Source organism: Asterias rubens, chromosome 6 (genome assembly GCF_902459465.1).
Source record: "Asterias rubens chromosome 6, eAstRub1.3, whole genome shotgun sequence".
Taxonomy (NCBI): domain Eukaryota; kingdom Metazoa; phylum Echinodermata; class Asteroidea; order Forcipulatida; family Asteriidae; genus Asterias; species Asterias rubens.
The window spans coordinates 202,922-229,010 of record NC_047067.1 but is presented as its reverse complement, the minus strand read 5'-3'; the positions used below and the strand labels follow the sequence as shown (position 1 = coordinate 229,010).

The window sequence follows — 26,089 nt, the reverse complement described above, 5'->3', positions numbered from 1 at the left end:
AAAACCTTTCTTGGTGACAAGTAATGGGGAGAGGTTGATTGGTATAAAACATTGTGAGAAACGGCTCCCTCTGAAGTGCCATAGTTTTTGAGAAAGAAGTAATTTTCCACGAATTTGATTTCGAGACCTCAGTTTTAGAACTTGAGGTCTCGAAATCAACCATCTAAATGCACACAACTTCGTGTGACAAGGGTGTTTTTTTCTTTCATTATTATCTCGCAACTTCGATGACCGATTGAGCTCAAATTTTCACAGGTTAGTTATTTTATGCATTAGTTGAGATACACCAACTGTGAAGGCTAGTCTTTGACAGTTACCAATAGTGTCCACTGCCTTTAAAATAATCATATTTATACAGTTGTGTTACTGGAAATAACGATACCCACTCGCACATCCATTAATTAAGATGTTATCACTTAGAGTGACAGGAATCATAAACTGCACCTACTCCAAAAAGTAATGACCATAAAAACTTACTTGAAGAAGCATCGCAGTTATTGATAGCGTCACTTATTTTGTGAAGAATACCTTCTGGTTTGGATAATCTGAAAAATGATTCATACTCAAATGTTTCTCAGACTCCTGGGTGTTGCTCTGCGTCCCCCCTCCACCCCAAATACGGCGAGCTGTGTACAAACTTCTTTCGATAGCGCCCTCTCTTGAATCCTCCTCATCCAGGGCATGTTAATTTCTCATAATTGGGGGCAAAATCTTTGTGGATATCCCTAGTATGCCAGCACTTAAGGTCATATTGCTATTGGATGGATACGCCCATGGTTGTGCAAATACAATTGGTTGTGCAAATACAATTTGTTACCAGCTTGTGGCTATTTACTTCAGCGCAAACTTTCACAAAGGTGAATTTCATTGTGTTTTTCTTTGTACTTATGCCTACTCATGAATCGGCATTACGTTGAAAAAACAACATATAACCCTCCTGCTGTAAACATAGCACCCACCCAATTATTACTCATATCGCCACCTTTTCTAAAAACCATCCTTAGCTATACTTGTGAACCCCTTCACAGGAACACATTCCCCATATGCTATCGATATACACACTGTCACCACTGTCCCCAAATCCCAAAACCAGGTCCCGAAACTTAGTCACATTGTCTTCGTTTCATTAAGCCTGCCGGATAGATGCGGAAGATTTATTTATGTGTAGAGCGCCCTCCAGAGGGAACGTTGAACGTGGATGGCAGATTCCAATGAAATAAAAGGAGCGGCAACTTCAACTCCGCTACATGGCATCTGAGCGGCAACTTCAACTCGGCTAATACGGCATCTTTGAAGTAATAATGAATGACAAGGTGAGGTATACGTTTGTCATATCATCTTTGCCATTTGCTGATAAAATTGTGTCTGTTTTGATAACATTTTCTTGAGAATACTTTGTGTTTATTGGTGCAGAGTTGAGTGTAATTCCATTTCACACATCATTGATAGAGGATTCCAGCACACCACACATTATGTGCAGTGGCAGTGTACCGGATTCTCAAGGGCACCCTAATCGTGTTGTGTTTCGTTTGAACTCTGTTGCTTCCGCAGGCGATTTAATGTATATAACAAGTGGTGTAGCCGCTACTTTTCACAGGGGGGGGGGGGGGTATCCTTGTCTTGTGGCGATGCATGGTGATATAGCACCCCCTTGCTCTTTTCAATTATTGCATGTTTCGTACCGTGCCTACACATACCGAGACTGTGTTGGACCAACTACCGGTATGTCCCTCGATGCAGGGTCACTTGAGTCAACCTGCACTTAAAGTACACACCTCACAGAAGGAGAAAGCTTTAATACCCAGTTGCGACATTGGGCTTGTTGACTTCCAGCCTGGTGTCGGGTCCCTAAATTAATAATGATTATGTACAAAAATGTGTCCAGAGGTGTAGGGAATATTTTCAAGATTAAAGGTCGGATGTTCGTGGGTAGTGCTGTTATTGTTATTTTATGTTTCATGTTATTTTATGTTAATCACTTGGCACTGTATGCCATGTGAGTCTTTTTAGTGGGGACACCCTTAATTCCTACATCTTGACCGTACCATTATTGCAACAGGGGTAAGCATTGCTGTCCGGCATTGGCTACCGGATATATTGCGTCAGTTTCAGTCTTCGTTGTTTTCGCTGTTGCCACAATTTAATTGTTATTCTTATAACCAGTCAGGTGACGTTGACGTTTGTATTTAACTATTATAACATTCGTATGCAGTGAGTGCCCGTGCGTGGAGGTCAGTGAAGTCACAGTGCTTTAGTTAAAGGTCACAAGCAACCCCCCCCCCCCCCCCCCCCACACACACACACACACACACTCACCCAGACGGGTGGCCATGTGTGTCTTTGGTTATCTGATCTATAATGTCCATAACGAGACAAATCCAGGGAAACGTTTCCCGTATATAACATGACTCAGACACTCGTCCTATACTGCCACGTAGAACCAGTGTAGAACTGGCTTACAAGGTCGCCTGGCAAGCTGGAGCGAGCAACGTCTGATTTATAAAATATACAGAAGCAAAGTCTATACGTATCACATACAAATGGGAAGAGGAATAGACTATAAGACATAAGTAGAGGTGAAATATACTTCCGCCATTCTTCAGGGTGGTTAATCTTGTTTTAAAGTGACATGATTGAAGGGAAACTGACTGGGTAAATTAAATGTTAAATGGGGGTATATACACAAGTCAGTTTTTGTCTTTGTTCATCCATTTCAACCTAAAATGAACTTGAAGAGACCCAAATAAAACCTGATAGCGAAGATAGCACGTGTGCTTGACAGTTCGAGTAACTACATTTTAAAACTATGTGGCCTCATGGGAAATTTGTTGTTATGGGTACGCAGTTGGCCTACGTTCCTTTAATTATGTATATTCCTTTGATATGTCAAGTGAGCGTTTCCTGTGACAAGCACAATGGAGTAAAGTGCGCAGTTCAGTGTAAGATGCCAACAAAAATCCTTAAACTATAATTAACAAGACATAGATATTAGATTGAGCTGCAATTACAATGGATCCTTGGTCTAGGTAGAATATTGACTGATACTCAAATGAATATACCGTGTGTGGATCATTCTGTGTTGTTTACATTTCTCTGTCCATCGACCCGTGTAATTACATCATTGCTGGCTAAGCTCACGAAGTTCCAATGGTCTTCATAATGTACGTGTACAAAATAAAATTTAATATTTGAATTAGTTATTTAATAAGGGAATCAATGTGTGGTGAAGAGGTTTTCAACTAGTGGTTTAATCCCAACGAGGCCTGGTTCTTGATAATTTTACCGAGACGAAGTCCTAGAGCTATATTTGAATCACGGCAGTGTTTTTTATTGGAGCGGAAGCCTCGATCTTCAGTTGGGGAGACATTCATGGAGAACAATGTGGATGAACCACGTACCCCAGTAACACATGTGGTTATCATATTTCCGGACAGGAAGCAATTGAAATAAACACAACAAATGGAAAGGTATTGACACATAGTAGCTTTTTAGATCAGCAGACGTTTTAGATATATATTCCATTTTATAAAGGGAGTGTATACGTTTGGTAATCACTCTTAAAATATATGATGATATAAAGTTGTTCGGTTTACAAGTTCAGCAGGTTTCGATTTTATAGCATCTTGAAAACCATACACTTGGATTACGTTTATATCGAAAGGTTTGAATCCAGTAAAAAGTGAGTCTGAGTAGAAAGGTGACTGACAGTGACGTCTCTAAAAATTGTGCATTCCGCTTACGGATTATTCTCGTGGATATATCATGGCTCCAGATTTGATACATGATATATAAAAAAAAAACAAAAAAAAAAACGCCGTTGAAATGATTTTTTTTTTAATGTATCTTTATTTATTCAGGATCGTTGGATTAAAACAATAGGACGGCTCCACAATCTAAAGGTTTATACTTTCCCTTTAAACTACTGACGGGACTGTGATAATTTAAAATTCAGTCCAAGAAAAAAGAAATATATCAAATTTTTTTAATCACTAAACTATTCATTGCTCCAGTCTTAATTTGTGTGTATCATATATATTTTTGATATAGATATATAATGAAGTTATTTTATAATATTGTCGCTTCGATATAATTGGGGGGCAATGGCGATCCTAGATTGTCAATAAACAATTAACTTATTTTTAGCCTATAAATAGATAATAAATATGCAGATAAATATCAAGAGCAAGAATTAGGTTGAGAAATCATTTTGCATGCATGGACACCGTAACAATTTCGTCGACGAAAACAAAATGTCATAGAGAGGGTAAGGAAGACTTTGACTTTTCAAATGGAATTTTATTGCTTAAAATCACTTGGAAGTGGTATTTTGTCAAAACAAAGCTTTTGTCACTAAAATCTGTGTTTTGATGAGTGGAATATGAATAAACAATTAACTAAGGTTTAAAAAAATTAATTTCGATGTTATTTACAAATAAGCCCGGCCCGAGAGGGCGCTGTTCGTGACGTCAATCGAGGCGCGATGAATCGCATGTAGTGCCAACACAAGATAGTGACGCCGCAAACTAAAAACATGCACCCAAAGTTGAAACAATACCTGATTTTGTTTACGCTAGGCAAATTCTCCTTTAAGTTCGTTACGTCTTTCAGGTACCTTCTTTGACTTCCCCACTAGCTGGAATAATTGTTGGGATGGCGTCATGTTTTAGAAAAGAACTTTTCTCTTCATGTCAAAACGTGTAGTGTATTCCGGATTCTCGAAGCACTGGGAAAGACTTGCAAACTGACCCCATCTTTAGTTGTTTTGCTGCGTCCAGCAGCGATACACCTGGTCGACATTGCTGGAAAAATTAAAGATTTTTTTTTGAAACGTACAAACTCACGACTAGGACTTGAATGTACTTGCAAGTATGTGTGTTCGATGTTCGATCGAGGCAAAGTCTGCCTCGATTGACGTCACAAAAGGGGTAGGCGGAGTCACCCCCCACACAATTTTTTTTAAAACATATAAATCGTTAAAAACAATTACTCAAACAATTATTTTATTGTTCAGAAACTGTTAACTCTAATGTTCGGAAAAAAAATCTACTTCCAGGTGACTTTGAAAGAAGCGCTGGAATAAAATAATAGTATTACGAGAAAGCAATAGTGGCGTGGCGTTGCGAGCCTATTGTGTATTGATATCGCGGCTGCGGCCCCGCTGCACGATGGAACACATGTAATAATTACCTTTAGGAATCAAGGTACCCACAACCAGCAATGTGTGCGTGTGCACCAAAGAGTTAATAATGCCCAATCTCATATGGTGGTTTGACGTGACCCTCGTTTTAACATTCTGACGAAGGCATGGCATGTAAGAGACATTGGCCTATAGTTGAAGATATTAAGGATTTTTATATAGTTACAATGAGGACCCACGAACAAGCTGTGCGGTTGCGTTTACATATGTAGTTCGGTATTGTATTTGACGTCAATCGTATCACAAAACGTTTTTCTCTGTTCACCCCCTCCTCCCCCCCCCCCCCCCCCCGAGTAAAAAATAATAATAACATAAATGTTGACAGTGTGACATAAATTGTTTCTGTTCACTCTAGGATTCACTCTTAAGACTAACATGAGTTTTTTTTTCAAATTTGGACGATGCCAATCATCAACCAACTGTTCCATATGCACCGTATTGCCCCTTTTAGGTGTTGGTACCAAATGTTATTGGAACTAACGACTTGTCATAGTTTCCTGTAAGGTTAAGTTTTCTCTAAAGGTGTGAGGCGTTGCATTGACACTGTATTGTTATCAGGACGACCTGGTAGGAACATAGAGCAAGGGTAGGAATAACTTGACCTGTTTTTCTTCCTCTAAAAATCAACCAATCAATCCAAAACAGTTAACTCTACTGAGCTGCAGCTTTTGATGAAGCCTACCAGTCAATCCGCACCACACAAAATCCTTTCATTTTATCTGCCAGATATTCATGGGTTTTCGTGCGCGACCTCGGTTTGAACATTTATTAGTCGAAAGGGCTTCTGGAATTCTGTCATTTCGAACTGTCATTTGTGAAAAGTCTCAACAAAAATAATGTACCTGAATTGAAACAAAGAGCATATCTGTCGTTTGTATGAAACAAAAAATCGGTGTAACTCATAGGGACATTTGTACGTCTAAAAGGGCTTACCCCCCCCCCCCCCCCCCAAAAAAAAAAAACACTCACAAAAACACGTTCCGTTATGAATTTCGCCAAGAGTATACGATAGATCATAGGATGGATAGATTATTCAATATTCTTCCTCAAGATGTTAAAAGCGAGACCGGATCGTAGCTATAGTCCAGTCAAGATACAGCGATACAATTCATGTTACGAGAAAAACCCTCAACCATTAAACAGCAGGGTTTCCTGCACGGTGATCGGCTGACGATGACATCATCCATTGATGTAGCAGCCATGCTGTTTTCGCGGGTATGGTGCCCAGCCTGCCAAGCCAGCGTTAGTAAATAAAAAATGTCTAGCATGAGCTGAATCTGGGGATCAGCTCAAAAAAGTGTACCATTCACAACAGTAACCATCTTCACGTGGTTTAGTAAATCGTTGTGGAAAGAAGTGTAACTGTTTAATTAGTCTACATCATTTCAGTACGACTTAATCTTGGTCGCTTTGCAGAATCTGGGAATTGCAAAATGTAATTGTTGTAAAAAGCGCATACATGCACAGATTCAACGCCATTTGCCATCACCTTTAAAAATAAAGTAGGTTGCCTCGTAATTCGTTATAATGCCCTGTATAAGTTGACATCGAGAAGCTCTAATCACACGTTTGGCAACTATGAAAACATATTTAAAGCTGACGTTTATGTCAAATATTACACTGCGAGAATTTTCATAAAATTAAGTTAATTATTACCACGTTAAAAAACACAAACTACCTTTAAAAAACATGTAAAGGGTTAATGTTGATTCTTTCTTCGTTATGTAATCATTCGGGAACGTTAGTTGAATGACAGCGAGAGAACAATTAAACAGCTGTTCAAGTAATAAAGATAAGCGAAAAATAAGTTACCAATTACTTTTGAATTCTGTAAATCGGCAACCTTGTTTTGTTGTCATGCTGTTCATTTATACGTGCTTACAATGTGCAGCATAATGTACGTAATAATTTCCGCAACGACAATTAAACTCATGTTCGATCAATGTTTTTGTTATGTATTGGGCGTGGTTGGACGTGTCTGCGTTGTCTGTCCGTTTGAGCTCGTTTGCTTGTTTGTTTGTCTGGCTGTTTTTTTTCCACAAGCTCTCTGGTAATCAAAACGGCCCCACGATGTGTTTATCACATTTATTGATCTGCTTACTGCTACTTGTTGCTAATTTTGCTACCATTGGATGTACGCGTCGTTTTTTTTCTCGTGTAAGCATGGAGGAAGGAAGAGAAGGAGCTCGAACGACCCGCAAAACCGCAGAGTAACAAAAGAATACCCTGACAATGCCCTGTCTGACAAGTGAAAAAAGATAGGAGACCTCCAGCTGGACGGCCGATTAACGAGCGGGATTAGATCTCTTTGTACAGAACCCGTGGTACCGCCGCTCTGCACCGTTGCCTTCGTGTAAAGTTGAATCATTGAATATATTGTGAATACACATTGACCGTTTGTGGTGTTTACATGGAAACATCATAGCATATTATTTTTACATTTTTGCAACTTTCCGGTCACCAGCGGTTGATCAAAATGGTTGGTATTCAATTGTGTTCATCGTTTAGGTGTCCGGTAGTTCCAAAAATGTTATCGCGTCTCAAAAGACGCATTACTAATAATCAGCCCGTTTATACCTTTTATTTACATTATCTGTATATGGGAAGTAGTTCATTTTTTTCTTCATATTCCTGCACTGAAAGCATTGACAGATTTCGGAAGTCTAGTTTTTGTTTTGTTTTGTTTTTCTTTTTCACTTTACATTTGTCGATGCGGCGTACTGTACTTGAAGAGTTTATAATCTCCGCTCTAAATCCAGGTATCTCTTAGTTTGTCCCTCGACTTTTACTAAATTTTATGGGGCCTGAGCTTTTGTAGCAGCTGCAGCAGAAATATGGAATAGTGTTCCGGACACCTTAAAACAAGCTCAAACAGTGAATTTATTAAAGGGATGCTGCAGTGAATTAAAATAAAACAGTTAATTTTGCTGTCATTTATTTTTGATATATGTATTGAACCTCAATAAAATGCGTTTTGTTTTCCCCCGACATATCTCACTTGCATAATTAGCGAATAAGTCATGCCCCCTCTTTTGAGGATTGTTACCGCCCCCTACCATCGACGTCACGTCGGGAATTCAAACATATCGTCGGCAAAATGAGTCTGGTCCCTAACTACACGCGCCTAGGTACCAGGCCACACAGTGCACACCTCTCTGTATGCACGCAGCCAAGGGGGCCCGACGGCTCGGGTTCCCGACATGACGTCACGTTTTTGCCCCTTTTAGGGGCGGGGTGGGTTCCCCTAATTTCTTGAAAACCATTTTTAAAATACTTGCGCGTTTAATAAAAAAAAATATATATATATTTCAGGTTTAAAAAGTCATGTTTAATCGTTTAAATTATGAACAAAAAATACTGCAGCCACCCTTTAAAGACAAAGTTAAAAACACATTTATTTTTGTAATAGCCTTCAGTACTTCTTTCTGTATCAACTAATTTTTGCTTTTGTATTTACTTTACATCTCTGTTACTTTTACTTCTCTTTTGTTTTCACCTCAAAGCGCAAAGGGACTTCTCTGTGATTGTGATATGCGTTCTACAAAAATGGTTCATATTAAACAATGCATTTTTCGAAGTCATTCACTGGATGTGGGGGGCGCGGTTCGTATAGAAATTATCTCTACGGTCGTCCATATGGCTTATGTGTGAAACGAGCACGATTTAGAAATCACACAAGCGGCTGTTTGAACGGAGTTTCAATAACTCGTTCATGCGCGAAGAAAACCTGTCAGTATGGGATTGACACGCTCAAGTGACTTCTAAAATAACGTTCCAAAATGTATAATCACAATGCTTATACCTTGATGGAGTTGTACACGAATGCAAACTATAGGCTACTACTTCTCATGTGCAGAAATTACATTTGAAACTATTGTTTGTTGTTGCAAATATTGGATTAAATATCTTATATTGATTGATGATCATTTGTTTATCGGTGCTGTTAGGTACTCATGTCATTTTTTTTTAAACCATAATATACCGATCAACTTCCATCATAAATTTAAATCGTATTTCAGGCGGGTGTGCATTGACAATTACATAGGCCTAGGTGTCGGAAAAATCTTTTAATAAAAACAATTTGTTGTCCAAAATAATTCAAGGCGATTTTAAATTTAAATATTTAAAGTTAACAATGTTTATGCAGCGTTTGTCGGTTTGTGCCAATTGAAAGGATCCAGAGATGAACAAAAAGTGTATTTTATTGTAAAGGGAGGGTCTCTGATTAAATTTATCAAAGTATACCAACGGATAATTTATCATATATAACTATGGCAACTTAATGAAGCGACGTCTGCATTGCCATGGGTACGTACACTGGCAATTTGTCCACGTGTTTGTGTCGTGGTAAAGCACGTTCATCACTTAGCAATTGTTTGTGCATGGTTTGTGGTCATATACAAATTTGCGGCTCTTTAATTTTAATTTTCTTTTTAAATTGTTTTCTTCGGAAACCCTCTGTACTGTAATGTTGTATTTTGGAAATTACTTTTTTACCTTTGTGTCTAGCGATTTGAGGCCTTCGTGACAACTTGGCGCTTTATAAGTATCTTTTTATTATATTATTATTATTATTTGTTTTCGCCTTTTTTTTGAAGTGGACTTTGCTCTTAACATTACATTATTAATTTAGCTCTATTGGTTTCAATGCTCACTGCGTTTCTTGTTAATTCTGCGTGGTATGCTCATGGATTTCTTCTAAATCTATGGGCTGTAACTATCGAAAGGCGTTTATCTTTCTAGTGTAGTATATAGTCGTGGATAAATCCAAGTTACACGCATCTTCCTAAACACCTGAATTAAACAAGTCTTACGAAATATCTTTAAAAGTTGCTTAGTTATCCTTGTGTAACTAGCTAGTTACACGAGGATAGGACAGTCTTAAACTTATTGACCGAGGTCCATATTGTTAAAGCCATTGGACCCTTTCGGTACAGAAAAAAGTTCACATTTTTACCAATACAGGGTTTACAGAAGATAGTGGTGAAATACTTCTCTTGAAATATTATTCCATGAAATGCTTTACTTTTTGAGAAAACAGTAAAACAATATCAATTCTCGTTAACGAGAATTACGGATTTATTTTAAACACATGTCATGACACGGCGAAACGCGCGGATACAAGGGTGGGTTTTCCCGTTATTTTTTCCCGACTCCGATGACCGATTAAGCCCAAATTTTCACAGGTTTGTTATTTGATATAGAAGTTGTGATACACGAAGTGTGGGCCTTGGACAATACTGTTTACCGAAAGGGTCCAATGGCTTTAAATTCATTGTTATGTAGATAGAGGATTGCGCAACAACATGAACATAATGATAGGCACCAGTATAGAGAAATCTTCAGCAGGTCCTTACTTCGATACTCCACAGCCATGGCTGATTAAAAGCAACGCAGTGACAATTTTCGCTGCCGACGGAAGGATGGCTCTCGTTGAGACCATGAGGGACTTCATTTCCATTATTGGTGACAAACGATGTGACACAGAAGCCAACCAGAAAAAAAGGTGACGCCTGGAAAGCTATCACTTCAGAAATGTCCATCTCGTTTCCTGACCGTAAAAACCGATCTGCAAAGGACTACAAATAGTCAGTGTGAAAACATTAACGTTTTGTTCGAAATTGTGGAATGGTGGGTCAAGGAAATAACTGCAAATCGAAAATCATTAGTTACCAAAAGGAAACAAATAAAATAAAAGTCGACATAAAAAATAAATAAATAAAAAATACCCAGCTGGCCAAGATCGTAAATTTAATTCCTGATTAAACTACAAAGTTGTTTGTTTGTTGGTTTGTTTGTTTGTTTAAACCATCAGGAAAAGCCATAAACAAGGTGCTCTTCTTCATACTCTTATAAGGGATTCACCTTGTCCCTAAAAACTCTTGGTGGACGCTGGTGTTGGCGACCATGACGATTTTCTTGTTCGTCATCCTCCTCTTGTGCAATTAAGAAGATTTGGAGCCCATCCATCCTGTCCACCTTTCTACCTTTCTGTGTACATATCTGGCTTCTAAATGGCTCAGAATACTCACTAAACAACCCCCGTACCATGTTTAAGAACTGCTATTGTTTGTTATAATCAATGTTTAACTCTAATCATGGAGGACCATGCTGTAATGGTAATTAAACGCGGCTAACTAAAAGCAAGCTTTGTAGTACCTGATTGAAGTTAGACACGGGGTTTATACAGTGACTACTAATTTATACGCATCTAATGGGTTAAACGGCTTTCGTAGTTACGGCCCTATATGTTTATTTCTTGTTGGTTACTTTGGTTTCGTATGGTACCGATCGGAGCCGATACACTGCGCATGTTCTAAAGCTGCTTCAAGAGTGACGTCTCATCAAGAACCACAACAAAGTGTGATTATGAGATCCATATGACTACTACGAATTGTATACTGTGTTCGAGAATGTATACGTACACAACTGGTAAATTCACTCTCAGCCATAAGCGTCTTGAAATGTTAATGAGGAGAGCTCGACCAATGAAAACAATCGGGGCACCCTACACAATGATAATTATGCGGCGTAGCCAGTACACACAGGTGCACGCGTCCACCACAGCACTCGTAAGAGCTCATTTATATTCAGCGTTGCCAAGGTGACAACGACGTGGACTTAGTGACCTAGGTCACTCATGCAGAAACCGTCTACACAGTACACAAGGGACGTGGAGAAAGCTTCAACTACAATTGGGGCATGGAGGCCCACACATTATCGTCATTTTGAGCGTATTCATTGTCAGTCCAGCGAGCTTTAGGCAGCCTTTACTTGTTTCTCTATGCTTGTACTAGGGTAGCTTTGTTTGTACTGTATCAAAAGGCAACTAGATTTTTGGGTCCAGTCCAACAATGGAACATGCCATCATGAATGACCGTGAGCAGGTAAACTAAATAGTTTAAATTAAGTTCTGATTATTCGTAGTCAAATAACAATCTGTCGACTGCTGTCCCGGCATGATTATAATCATGAAGGTACGATCTCGACCCAACGTGAGATATGTGGAATCTGTTTCATGATGTACTCGTTTAGAATCTAACCAACCAATGACAGAAGTCGTTTGGACAACCGCATTTTGTTTGTGTGTGTGATTCTGAATTTATGATCGATTACTTTAGTTGCTAGTAATCAGCAGGATAAGGACAAAGCCCGTGAAACATTTTTAGGTTGATACAATAACATGTATCATGGCATCGTTTGATCCCAATCGTGGGAAAATAAACATCAATCTTACAAAAGTAACAGCTGGAAACCGAAGACGACCGACGGGACAATAAGCAGTTACACTTAAAGGTGGTATTTATAACTTACGAAAACAAAATACAGTTTTAAACTTTAACAGTGTGCACTGCGTCTTTTTGATGAAGCTGACCGTTCAATATAGGGTCCAACCATAGACATTGAAATTATTATACTTAATTCTACTCATGTATCTCATTAACCATAGTACGGCCTTGGTTGGGACTGCAGCGTCATTCTGCATAAACTGCCCCTGCTCTTACTGAGCCGAAGCATTATTCATAAAGGAAATCCCTTTGTGCTCCTTTAATTAAAGCGTATTCACGGCGTCGATACAGAAACTGGAAGAAGCATAAATAGAATCCTCGGCATTTCTAATAAGCCATCATCGGCCAGAAGTAATCAAGCATGCCCCCTTTTTTGTTCCCTCCCCACTTGTAAGGCGGTATAAATGCTCTTTATTATTATTGTTGTTATTATTATTATCAACTGATATAAATGCGTCGCAAGTCGCTTTGATTATATACTTGTATGGGTATATTTTGATTACTATTGTTAAAGCAACGTTACAGAATTGGTCAGAAACAAACAGACCTACCAAGTCTCACGCATTAGGCGTGAGACTCACGCATTTGGGCTCTGTCTCACGCTCACACGCACAGCAACCATTTTCTCACGCATGGGGCCAGACCGGGAAAAAAATTTAAGTCAACGACAATGCATTGCCAAATCGCGTTCGTGTGTACTATAAACGCAATCTACAATGTTTGCACAATCTTGCAATTTGCAGATTGCGCACGCGTTTGCTCTCCCAGCAGGTTCAGCTAAAATCGCAAATCGCTTATTGCGCACAAGTTTTTCCCGATTCGTTTAGCAAATTCGTTAAATGCGCTCCACTAGCGAAGACACAACAGGCAGAAGAAGTGAGCGGAGGATTTTGGACATCAATTTTAGTCGATTTTATTTTTATTTTTGGGGGAAATAATCTGACACAATCGTACCTCCACATTAACCATCAACATCTCCTGTGTACCTCATGTGAGTTTTAATTATTCTGAACAGGTGTTTGATGCATTTTTGAACACTTTTTTGTCCACAATTAAATGTGTAATTTGTTTATTTTATAAAAAAAAAAAAAAAAGTTGGGCGGCGATTTCGAAAGGCCTTCTTAAACTGAAATGTTTTCTTTTTCGGGGGGGGGGGGGGGGTGGTGGTTGTGAGCTTTGAAAAATCTCACGCAAAGCTGGCCTCTGGACTTGGCATCTCTGAACAAAAATCGTGATGATGATCACAGATTGACATAAAACGTACACGGTCTAATGATGATGATAGTAGAAAACACCCCTTGAAATATTTCTGTCTGAAATGTCATATTTGATGAGAAATAAATAATCTAATTTTGCGTTTGGAGTTAATCGCTCAGTGAGCGTTATTCATTTTTTGTTTGGGCAACTTGTAATCGTATTCTGTTCTTACTATGATCTCTGGTGATCTACATATATAAGGCCGATCGATCTCAAACTTCGACAGGTTTGTCAGTTAATGTATAGGGTGGATTACTTTAAGTGCTTACACTGCCAGCAACTGTTTTGCTTAGCAAAAAAACCATTCTACAATGTTCCTTTAAGCTTTACGGTCTTTGCTTAGCTGAGCTCTCCTCTTTGTGTAGAGTAGTGACGAATGTTCTCGTTTGTTTGTTTGTTTATTTGTTTGTTTGGGTCAGTTGGGCGGTTATTACTTGTCTTTTTTCTTTCTTTTTTCTGTTTGTTGTTGCTGTTGGTTGTTTATCACTGTTAAATAAAGGAACGTTACAGAATTGGTAAGAAACAAAAATCGTGAAGGCAAAACGTGCGGAAACAAGAATGGGTTTTCCCGTTATTTTCTCCCGACTCCGATGACCGATTGAACCTAAATTTTCACAGGTTTGTTATTTTATATATTAGTTGTGATACACGAAGTGTAGGCCTTGGACAATACTGTTTACCGAAAGTGTATAATGGCTTTAATGTAGCATAAGGTATTTTTTAGATTGTCTATTTTGTTGCTAAAGATTTTTAATGTTTGTTAACAGCGCTTCGATGCCGCTGCTTTTTGCGCTTTATAAATACTGGCTATTATTATTATTATTATTATTATTGAAGCTCACAGAATTACATAAAACTTACACGATATATGATGCTGATAGTAGAAAACACCCCTTGAAATATTTCTGTCTGAATAATGTCAAATGATATTTGATGAGAACAAATTATTCAAATTTTGCGTTTGGAGTTTGTAATCGGTTTTTCACAATGTCTTGCCACCCGGATGGCAAATCGATCTCAAATTTGTACAGGTTTGTCATCTAATGTATAGTATGGTGGATAACATAAAGTGCTGACACTACCAGCAACACCAATTCTGTAATGTTCCTTTAAGCTAACTGGGGAAAAAACCCACTTTACTTTTAAATAAAGAATTTAAGTCGGTATTATTTACAATCGATGAAGGATGTTAAATAAGACAGTCCGTAAGGTTTGGGGGACGACGTCTGTGCTTTTCAAATTTTCTTCAGAAAACAAATTGAAAACTAAACACTTTTTAATGATGTTCCAATGTTTTTTCTTCTGTATGAAATGTTCAGGTTCATGTTGTGTTTCCATATTGGCGAGTTGATCGGATTAAAAACAAAAGTGTGTACATATTGGATTTATTTTAAGTTGGTGCGGTTTAATAATAATACTATTGCGGAAAATTAATAAAGGCAAAGTTCAACTTTGGTTTGTGGAGTTGTTAGCTTGTTTGTTTGTTTGTTTGTTTGTTTGTTTGTTGGGGTTTTTGGTTGGCCTCCGTCGGGTTTGTTAGTTTACTGTGCTTTTTACAATTTATTGTCTATGTTTTACTTCTCATTACGTCTCTCTTGTCTTTCGCTTTTAAATTGTTAATGTTTCTGATGTATTAATATTATCCTGTAATTTTAAATTATTTATATAAAAAAGTTTATCGGATATTCCTGATGTTTCGAAAGAAAATGGCTCTTCTCTCGAAGCATGCGACATAATTTAATTGTGAATGATTGTCTTCAATTCGTAATGGACAGGTGATTAATTGATGATGCGGGTCAAAGGTCATTTTGAATCTTCCTTGCGTAACACCAATGCAAGCACCACCGCGGTACCAGCTAGTAGCTTAACAAGGATCCGAGTTAACCCCAGAAGGGCCAAATTCTATAGATTTGCTTAACGGTAAGCAAATTGTTTTGCTTAATGTAACAATACAAAATGCTTTAGCGTAAACCAATTTCGCCAACGGTTGCTAGCTTGAGTACGTTTACAAATTCCACGCGCAACATTTTAGATCGTTCGCTAAAGCAACAAAGAAGAAGGTGATGACAAACAGCGGGCGAAATAAGTGCGGAGTGGCGATAAAAAAAAACATGAGCTGAATGTGGGGGGGGGGGGTCAGCTCATGCTAGACAGGGTCTTTTGTTATTGACGAACGCTGGCTTTGGGGTCGGGGCACAATACCCACGAAAAACAGCACGCTGCCATATCAATCGATGATGTCATCGCCATCCAATCACCGTGCATCTAAACACCGTGCATCTAAACCATGCTGTCTAAAAGTTCATTTCTTTCGTAACGGGAGTTCTGGACTACTGGTGGAAATCGATGTATGCTGCAAGACTGGACTAGCTACGATCCGGTCTCGCTTTTAAGATTTTCGGGAAGAATATGAAATAATCTGTCCATATACATGTATACTAATGGGGACTGTTGCCGACATTCATAACGGGAAAATTTGACTTGTTTTCTTTCTTGTTGAAGCAACTTTTTAAAATTTGAGTTCATACAATAACAAAACGACAGTTATGCTCTTCGTTTCAATTTACTGGTACATTATTTTGGTTGAAACTTTTCAGATAAAAGGAAATGAAATTCAGTGTGCTGCGGATTGGTTGTACTACTACCTCCATGAGTGTACTAGGATAGCGAGTAGGGTAAATGTCGACATAGATTATTGAGCTCGACACGGTTTACTGCCGTGTTGAAAAGTTGCAGTGTTTAAACTGTTAGGGTTCATTGTTAACACGTGTCAGACCCGTGTTCAACATGGAGATTGTTCGAAGTGTGAAAGGGCCTTTTAGAAATACTGATACTATCAGCATTGATAGTGAGCATAGGGACAATAGCCCACTGGCTGGAGTTATCTACTGATATTATAGGGTGCGTTCGTTTAGCTTCCCTGGGTCGACCCCGGTGTGTGGCGGTTTTTACTTCCAAGACGAACGTGGGTAATTATATGCACACGTTCGTCCTGGAAAAAAAAACCGCCACACACCGGGGTCGACTCAGGGAAGCTAAACGAATGCACCATAAGTAAGAGACTTCAACCAAGGGGTAGACTGGGCCCCTGTCTTTATCCGCAAGGATAAAGACAGGTACATGTACCAGCTATTCAGATCCAATGATTCCATTTGGTATAATGATAACGTTGGATAGATGCAGTGACTGAAAGCTACCGTAGCTGGGTTTGTTTTGATTGGTCCGAGGTCACCTCGGTTGGCCAATTAAAACACAGGTATGGAAAGCTTACTTTCGGTCGTCCGCACGTGTGTGTCCACGTGTGTGGTAGTATGTATACATGGTGGATACGGTATAATACTTGCTTGGTAATGTTGGTGTAGAATTTGTGCGTATCTCTATGAGAGGTCAAAGGTCAAACCACACGCCGGTTTTTGGCCGGTCTCTGGCGTTATTCACGAGCCTCGAAGAATGACGTCAGACGTTCAGGCTAACCAAGGGGAAACTCGTTACGTTATTATGGTCACTAGTTTTCCACGACGATCGTTGAAATAATGACGACATAATTATCTTCAGTTGGCAACGCCTTTTGGGAAATGTTAATTTGGTGATTTGTACAATAGTCAAGCTTTGGAATTAGAACAATCATGTACATGTACTGTTCGTACAATTGTAGTTAACAACGTATTCATTTCAACATAAGCAATAGTTTAAGTCCATGCGATACTCTTACCCGTTTGTGTTTTATTAAGAATTCCATCTCAAGAAGTCGTCATCTAACATAAACACATCAACAAAAGTAAGTCCCCCTCAACAGTTCGTCATAACATCGTAAGGTAAAACATTTTACCAATGCAACTAATTGAGAAGTAATTCTATGACATGTTTCCTAAGTGTTGTGTGAAAATGAAAGATGTCCATGAATTCATGGCTGAATGTGCTCAAATGGAAGACACAAACTGCCCTTTTCAAAAGTCACAAAGGTTTATCAAATCTGCAGGCCAGTAACGGGTGTATCCACCACGCCTGTCAATGACCGCCTGGCACCGTCATGGCATGGAGGTCTACCTCCATGGTCATGGTGTTGATCAGTCTGGTGACACGCTGCTCTGGGATGGCATTCCACAACCTGCAGAAGATGGGACAGGTGAGCTAGGTTGCTGTTGGATTGATGTGGGGATATGCAGATCGCTTCAGCTAGTCCCACAGGGATGGGATTGAGGTCAGGCGAGCTTGCTGGCCACACCTTTCGTTTAATGCCTTCATCAACCAGAAAAGCAGTAGTTACTCTCCCTCTGTGTGGTCGTTCCACGATGGGCTGCAGCAAGTGGTGCGACATGTGGACGCAGCACTTCGTCAACATATCGTTGCGCTGTCAGGTTGCCAACAATCTGCACAAGTTGTGTTTTCCTGGTAAGGTTTATACCACCCCACACCATGACACTCCCACCACCATAGGCTGTAACTGGTTAACCACAGCACTCTGCATGTTGCTCTCCAACTCGACGCCACACCCGTCTCCTGCCATCAATGTGACGCAGGCAACTTCTCGTTTCATCGGTGAACAACACAACGCAACCTTTGTGACTTTTGGAAAGGCAGTTTTTGTCTTCCATTTGAGCTAATTTAGCCATGAATTCATTAATAATAATAATAATAATAACCGTATTTCTATAGCGCCTAACACCTCCAAAAGAAAGTCTCTAAGCGCTCAGCGGAAAACAAAAGAATAATTAAGTATATGAAGATTTGAATAGATATGTTTTGAGAAGAGTCTTGAAACTTGAGATCGTGGTAGCTTGTTTGATGTGTAGAGGGAGATTGTTCCATAAGTGAGGAGCAGCAAACTGATAACTACGTTGACCATATGCTTTGTTGGTAACTGTAGGAATAACGAGGGTGTCTTTGTTAGCAGAACGGAGGTTTCTAGTAGGAGTGTATGGAGTTAGTAGATCTTTCAGGTAAGTTGGTCCAGTTCCGCGACTGCATTGAAATGTTTGAAGGAGAATTTTGAAGATGATGCGAGAATGAATAGGAAGCCAATGGAGTAATTGAATCGCGTTTTCTTAAAGGCAGTGGACACTATTGGTAATTGTCAAAGACCATTCTTTTCTCTTGGTGTATCTCAACATATGCATAAAATAACAAACCTGTGAAAATTTGAGCTCAATCGTTCATCGAAATTGCGAGATAATAATGAAAGAAAAAAACACCCTCGTCACACGAAGTTACGGCATTTAGAAGGTTGATTTTGAGACCTCAAGTTCTAAATCTGAGGTCACGAAATCAAATTCGTGGAAAATAACTTCTTTCTCGAAAACTAGTCACTTCAGAGGGAGCCGTTTCTCACAATGTTTTATACCATCAACCTCTCCCTATTACTCATAACCATGTAAGGTTCTATGCCAATAACTATTTTGAGTAATTACCGAAGCATGGATGAGCTTTTCTGCTGTAGTTTTATTTATGAGCTGGCGAATTTGTCCGATCTTGTGTAGAGCAAACGAGGCGGAACGGCATTTTGTATTGACTAACTTATCCATGGCTAAAGATTTTTTAACAACACTTAGGAAACGTGTCATAGAATTATTTCATAATTAGTTGTTTTGGTACAATGTTTTACCTGACGATGTTATGACGAATTGTTGAGGGGGGGGGGGGAGCTTACTTTTGTTGATGTGTTTACATACCATCCTACTGTAAACTATCTGTGATTCTTTTAGAGCTCCGTAAATTTCAAACGAGTAGTGCATCTGTTTGAACGCATAAAATTACCACTTAGTTTACGTGTACACACCCCACATTATACAAAAAAAACACCCCCAAAACCCAGCTGCTTGCCTATTTTTAAACGCGTCCATAATTCGTTATTTTATTGAACATATCCATTTAGAATACTTACACATTGAACCAAGAATGTTTCATTGTCTTTTTTATCAAAAAAGTGAAACATTCTTGGTAGTGTTACGTATAGTAGGGGAATTGACTCAATTATTGATGTATCAATAGAAGTAATAGTTTAGATTGTATTTGTTGTGTACTTGACCTGGCAAGTGACCTTCGGAACGCACATCGCTCTGCTGCTTGCTCTAATACTGACGTGCAATGATCAAGCTTAATGTTACTGAGCGGTGCGCTTTGCAGTTAACCAAGAATGGCAATAACCTTCATTTGTATTTTGCGCCAATAGGTTGCTATGGTGAGCTTAGTGAGGGTAATTTACCTTACAATACAGCTGCATAGAGCTGCTTGAAACACGCCACTTGGCACCTGGGCTAATGGTTTATGTATGAAGAATGCACAATGTTAAAAAGCTATTGAAAACTGCTTAACAACCAAAGAGACATATGGTTTTAGTGCAACAGTTAGTTAGTGGCCTGACGTTTCGTCCCAAGTGCCATCATAAACATCAGGCAATTAACAATCTTTGTATAAAAGATTGTGTGTTTTGATGTGGGTTTTTGTGTTTCTTTGTATATTTTATTACAGCCTCCAATGGAGATATATATTTTTTATAATCTAGCTGTACACCATTTTTGTATAAAGTGTAATGTTTACTGTAATTTGACCGTTGTCCACGAATCTAAAAGAAAATAAACTAAACTGCGCCAATAAAGTATCTAAACACTTACAAATGGTCAGATTTATCGGAACCTGAAATAGTATACACAAATTTAATTGTTCGTTTTTATATAACACCCGAGCAGATCCTTGCCATTTGATTGGAGGATTGTCCGTCACGTGATAGCAAATAAAAGTACCATTGCACGCTGAGTCACTCACCGTGCTTTTTCGTTCCATCCGAAAAGTACCATTGCACGCTGCCAGCGTGCAATGGTACTTTTCGGATGGAGGCCTACGCTTTGTTTGTTTTGAAAGTTGTATCTTTCAATCAAAATGACAAAGATCTACTTGGATGTTATATAAAACAAATAATGAATGTTTTTCATTCGTGCAATGGTGCGAATATGTTCATTCGTTGAAAGCTGGAATGTTCCATTCAACTCGGCTCCGTCTCGTTGAATAGAACATTCCATCTTTCAACTCATGAACATATTTGCACCATTGCATTCATAAACATTCATTATGTGTATACTATTCACCGTTAATTTCTGCACGTTTTGACACATCTTGTGTTGCGCTACGATGTTGTTTGGTGGATTTATGGACACTTGAGTGGCTTAAGGTCGAGTTTCAAAAGTTGCAAAAGCCCCTATTCACCCCAATTCCAAAAGGGAACTCACATAAGCATCACACTCAGACAAAATCAAGACAAAAGACCCAAACTCGTTTCGTTTACATGACCATGAAATTAATTGCCGTATCTTTAACTCTAAAACTGCTGTTATCCTGTCCTCCATTCTTGGTGTGTCCTCCATCACTGTCCTGAACGGCAAGGAGTCGTCTTCTCATACTCTCAATGAGACCTCTGATCTGTCCCTGGTCAATCCCCTGCCATTTCCTGATCAGGATGCGTCGCAAACCCCTCGAGAGTGGTGTCAGGCTTTATGGACTTGTTCACTTTGTTCTGCTGCAGAAGTCACCCTCGGACGGCCACTCCTTGGCAGGTCGTCCACATTTCCCTGAGCTTGGTAGCGATTCCACCATTTACTGACCGTCGCTGGTGACGTTTTTACCTCGCATCGACGTACCGGCTTCTATCAAACCAACGATCCGTCCTCTTTCCTGTTTGGTCGTTTGAGCCATATTTCCTGTTATCTTGAAACACCTTTCCCTGTCTTACCATTGTTGTATGCCTCCCATCTTTGACCCCTTTGCTTGGTTACTGACAATTATTGGTGAGTATGTTCATCACAACCGATTTATCCAAAACGCGACCAAAAAAACATCATTTATAAAAGGCGAGCAAAAGAAACGCCGATCTTACTCGTCACAATACAACGATTTAGCTTGAATAGGGGCTTTTGCAACTTTTGAAATTCGACCTTAAGCCACTCAAGTGCCCGTAAATCCACCAAACAACATCGTAGCGCAACACAAGATGTGTCAAAATGTGCAGAAATTAACGGTGACTCGAAATGAATAATTATTTTTGGCATACTGTTTCAGGTTCCGATATTATCTGACCATTTGTAAGTGTTTAGATACTTTATTGGCGCAGTTTATCTATCTATCTATCAAAAATGTAGTACTTACTTGACACAAATTTACTAAATCAATTGGCATTACTTGGTCGTTTGTCAGACAGGCCGAACAATTTGTACAACGTCACACTATCAGTTGTTTCTCTTAAGTTTGATGCAAGATACGTCCATGAACACAATACGCACCAAAAAGAATTGAACAAAACTTTTCACTACGAAGCGTATTGTCACAGTTGTTTACATTTTACGTTTTTGTACATTCGCCAACAGAATAAAACTGCTAAACAAGGTATTGCAATGCAGAATCAACCACAAGCCTGGAGTGCCAGAAGTAATGGATCACAAACCAATCCGGAGGACAAGATTGCACTGTTTGCTGTTCCTCTTCCAAGGTTTTATATCCGTTCCCTACTGAAACATTATCTAAATGTGCTTGAAAGTTTGTCAAAACAACTTGAGACACTGGGAATTTAATTTGGCCATACGGTATACATGTACTGCTCTTATCCCTTGATTTCATGTATTTTTAGAGTGTACACAATGTGTTATTGTGTGTAACAATGTTCACTTCACACGATAATCAATTATACATCAAAACAATTACTGACTTAGTTTTATTTTGTTCAACAACATGGTAGAGTTGTTTTAATGCAAACATTGTTATTTTGCTTTCCTCAACAGCCCAAAGAAAAGTGATTTTTTATGCCTCTGTAAGCGTCTTTTCTGGAATGTTGGTTCGTCCTACTTTACGGCATTCTGTCCGTTATCACCTGACGAGACCAGGTCTCTGCCTTTATCATCAACAGTCGTCCAGATGGTATGTGCATCACCAGCTTCGCAAACAGACAGCACTGGAAACAAACGAGTCCCTCATGATCTTCTTGCTTATAATGCATCTGGAAACATTATTGGAGTCCCTTATTTGTCGATCCACAGGGACCCTCAAAAACCACAAGAGCTCCAGACTAATGGGATACCATATCCGGACATTTCGGACGCCGCGTGGGTGCCAGCATTGAATGTGCCGTTTGTGGGTGCGCCTGAGAGAAAGAATCAGGACATGGAGGATGTTGTCTTCATCATACGTAACGAAAAGCAACCAGGCGATGTTTTGCATCAAAATGGAAATATGCCGATGTTGTTTTCAAAACCGCCTGATATATCATCTGGCTCAATCTCAGATAAGTTGAGACGTCTGAAGGAGTCTGTATCCACTCCACGGGAACCTGTACTAGGAGATGGCTTACAAACAAAGAGTATTGATACACTAGACTTATCGCAGAATGAAGGGTTGACAACTTTGCCGATAGATTCCAGCTTGCTTAATCCGAAAACAGTACAAAGGCCGATATTTCCTCCTCCCAAAATAACTGGGTCATTGCTCCAAGTTCACGTGCCAAGATCAACGTCACCAGTGTCAATACAAGCCAATGTGAAAGCGGCCTCTACATCACTGTACAGGACGTATTATAACTCAAAGTTGAAAGAACATCAGAAAGGGCCGACTCTAACTCTTGCCGAATATCACGATGTTACAACACCACCTGCCCACGGATCTACCAATGAGATGAGTGATGCACCCAATGAAATGGTTCTACCACAAATCGGCTCTGTGTTTTCACTGGGTGAATGTTCCTCACCAGACGAAAACTTACCAAAGCGAATAACCGATGCCCTATTAAAAGCCACCCACCCAGATCGACAAAGGGTTTCATGCAAGAGCCAACTTACTACGCGGCCTGTTGAGGCTGCTCCTTTAAGCAAGAAAACAGATGAACCCGTTCGACAGAAACGTAGACCTAGACCGAGGAGACGTGGATCTCCTATAAAACCGCCATTAGAACAGGATACCACTTACCATCATTCGGCAACTGCCAAGGGTCTAGTCAGACATAAGCCTACCGGGTCTTCGCGTGAAACTGCTAGACAGAATGTTCCAATAGTACAAACCATACAAAAACCTACATCACCAACTTCCAACATGCAACGTAAACAGAATATGGCCGGTGTCCAACCAAAGGGACAAACAAATGAGAAAAATCCTACTGGAAATCGTACTGAGCCAGATAAGCAAAGTTCTTACAGGACGACATGCCCGATGCAATCTCCACAGGAGATGGACCAACAAGCTTTCTTACATGGGTCAAGGCGGTTATTTTCTAAAGAGGTTTTCTCCAAACTGCCAAAGGAAAGCTTTCCAAAACCTGTTATCAAAACTGTCTTAAATAAAACCACAAAGTACAAAACTAGTGCTCGTTTTTTAAACAGGAAACTGAACAATAGTGGTTTAACTGTTAGAGAAATTCTTGACCATGTAAAAGTCCAGCGTGAGAACGACTTACAACCTGTTGAGTCAGCTTCACCAATCGGAGTACCTGTACATGTACATGTTGCACCCCATGCCTGGTATAATAGACCTTCACCAACGCATAAGGAATCCGGCAAATCGAATAAAATATTCGCCACTTCCACTACAGAGACTGTAGCAATGGCGACAACTAAAAACCGAAGCGTATTTTCAACTCCAGTTACACCTCCGGGCACGTCTATTGTTGACAGTAGGAATGACATTGAACGAGTGAGCAATCAAAACGCAAGTGATATTTCCAGAGTCGATGTAGTAATTATGGAGCAAATGCCTACCCAAACACTGCCGTATACCTCCGTTGAAGTAACTCACGCACTGCGTACTTCACAAATAGGAATGCCGCCCACCGGCTCAATCCCAGCTGGAGAAGTTACCGTCACGAACAATCTTGGACTTGACAATGTGAAATTCGTCCGCCGTTTGAACAGCACAGATGTTGTTATCGATGGCAGGATTCCTTGTCTAATACTCGATAAAATTGTGAACCTGTCATCTACATCAAAACAAGACAGTGTAAATGCAGGATCCATGGATGCATTACACTCGTACACTGAGGAATGTATGCTAATTGACAGTCAAATGATTGAACCTTTAAAAGAAGACCGAAGTCAATCGAGCTCCAAGAATACATTGGAAAACGACAGAGCCTCATTTGTGTACACAGACAAGAAGGTAAAACATCGAGGCACGACTTTGAAAAAGCCAACGATTGCAATAAAGCACGAGAAAAACAGCAATCGATCCGTTAGCGGGGCTAGTTATGGTTTCAGTGTAGATAGCGACGTTGACTTGACCCAGACAGATAGAAGCCAACAGTACTTACCAGCAGAATGTCAAAGCAGTGTCTCAAAGACAAAGAAGATTCGCTTTTCAGGCAAGGGTTCTAAGAGATACGACCTAAATGTATCCAAACATGAGCCTTCCACTAATCATATCCGAACACATGACGGTTCAAATTTCCAGCACATGACTGCTCAGGAAAAAGTTCGATTGCTTCAAGAGACCAAACTGAAACAAGAGATTGCACTGAACGCATTGAAGAACAATGTGAATGGTGTTTGAGTGCATGTGAATTGTGCCAAAATTATTTAAGTGACAGCAATTTCTCATCGATTCATTTGAACTTGTACTTAAGCTTTAGCTTTGGATATAAAACTTTCATTCTAGAGACTTCTAACCCGTAAAACTCCACCCATTCTGCTTATCTAAACACACTGATATTCATGTAACCACTGCATATTATAACAACATTATGTGTATTTTATTGTAGGATGTAAGTAAGATAAATTAAAAGGCAAGATGCAGTTAGGTGAAAGGTGACTTGTAACAAGTGCGTCACGTCCTTCCATTTGTGAATATAGCTGCTATATGCACCCTAGCACCTTGTACATGTAAACCCTTTTCAGGTGCTACATACATTGGTTCTCGGAATTCATCACCTCAATAACCTATCTTTCTGAAGGTTGTTTGGAAAATAGGTGCGCTATATAAGACTTCAATATTCGTAAATTGCATTTGCACGCCTCGCGTTGTTGGACACTATTGGTAATTGTCAAAGACTAGCCTTCACAGTTTGTGTATCTCAACATATGCATTAAATAACAAACCTGTGAAAATTTGAGCTCAATGGGTCATCGAACTTGCGAGATAATAATGAAAGAAAAAAACACCCTTGTCACACGAAGTTGTGTGCGTTTAGATGGTTGATTTCGAGACCTCAAATTCCTAAACTGAGGTCTCGAAATCAAATTCATGGAAAATTACTTCTTTCTCGAAAACTATATATGGCAGTTAAGAGGGATCCGTTTCTCACAATGTTTTACACCCTCAACATCTCCCCATTACTCGTCACCCAAAAAGGTTTTATGCTAATAATTATTTTGATATAGAAAAG

At 39.4% G+C, this 26,089-nt stretch overlaps 1 protein-coding gene across 2 annotated transcripts; it reads left to right on the top strand.

Annotated features, from left to right (window-relative positions):
* The first annotated feature begins 1,012 nt into the window (after window positions 1–1,012).
* On the top strand, window positions 1,013–25,801 carry LOC117291719. Of its 2 annotated transcripts, none has more exons than XM_033773581.1 (3): window positions 1,013–1,313; window positions 22,098–22,219; window positions 22,509–25,801. In XM_033773581.1, the coding sequence occupies exons 1-3, from the start codon at window positions 1,302–1,304 to the stop codon at window positions 25,255–25,257; spliced, it is 2,883 nt and encodes a 960-aa protein (XP_033629472.1). In that variant the 5' UTR covers window positions 1,013–1,301; the 3' UTR covers window positions 25,258–25,801. The 2 variants fall into 2 exon arrangements, with proteins under 2 accessions (XP_033629472.1, XP_033629471.1); XM_033773580.1 differs by lacking the exon at window positions 1,013–1,313 and adding an exon at window positions 11,890–12,084.
* The last annotated feature ends 288 nt before the right edge of the window (window positions 25,802–26,089 follow it).

Coding starts and splice junctions, on each gene's coding strand:
- LOC117291719 (XM_033773580.1), top strand. CDS start 12,052: ATGGAACATGCCATCATGAATGACCGTGAGCAG. Junction 12,085..22,097: donor TCATGAATGACCGTGAGCAG/GTAAACTAAATA, acceptor ATTCGCCAACAG/AATAAAACTGCTAAACAAGG. Junction 22,220..22,508: donor TTTGCTGTTCCTCTTCCAAG/GTTTTATATCCG, acceptor TTTCCTCAACAG/CCCAAAGAAAAGTGATTTTT.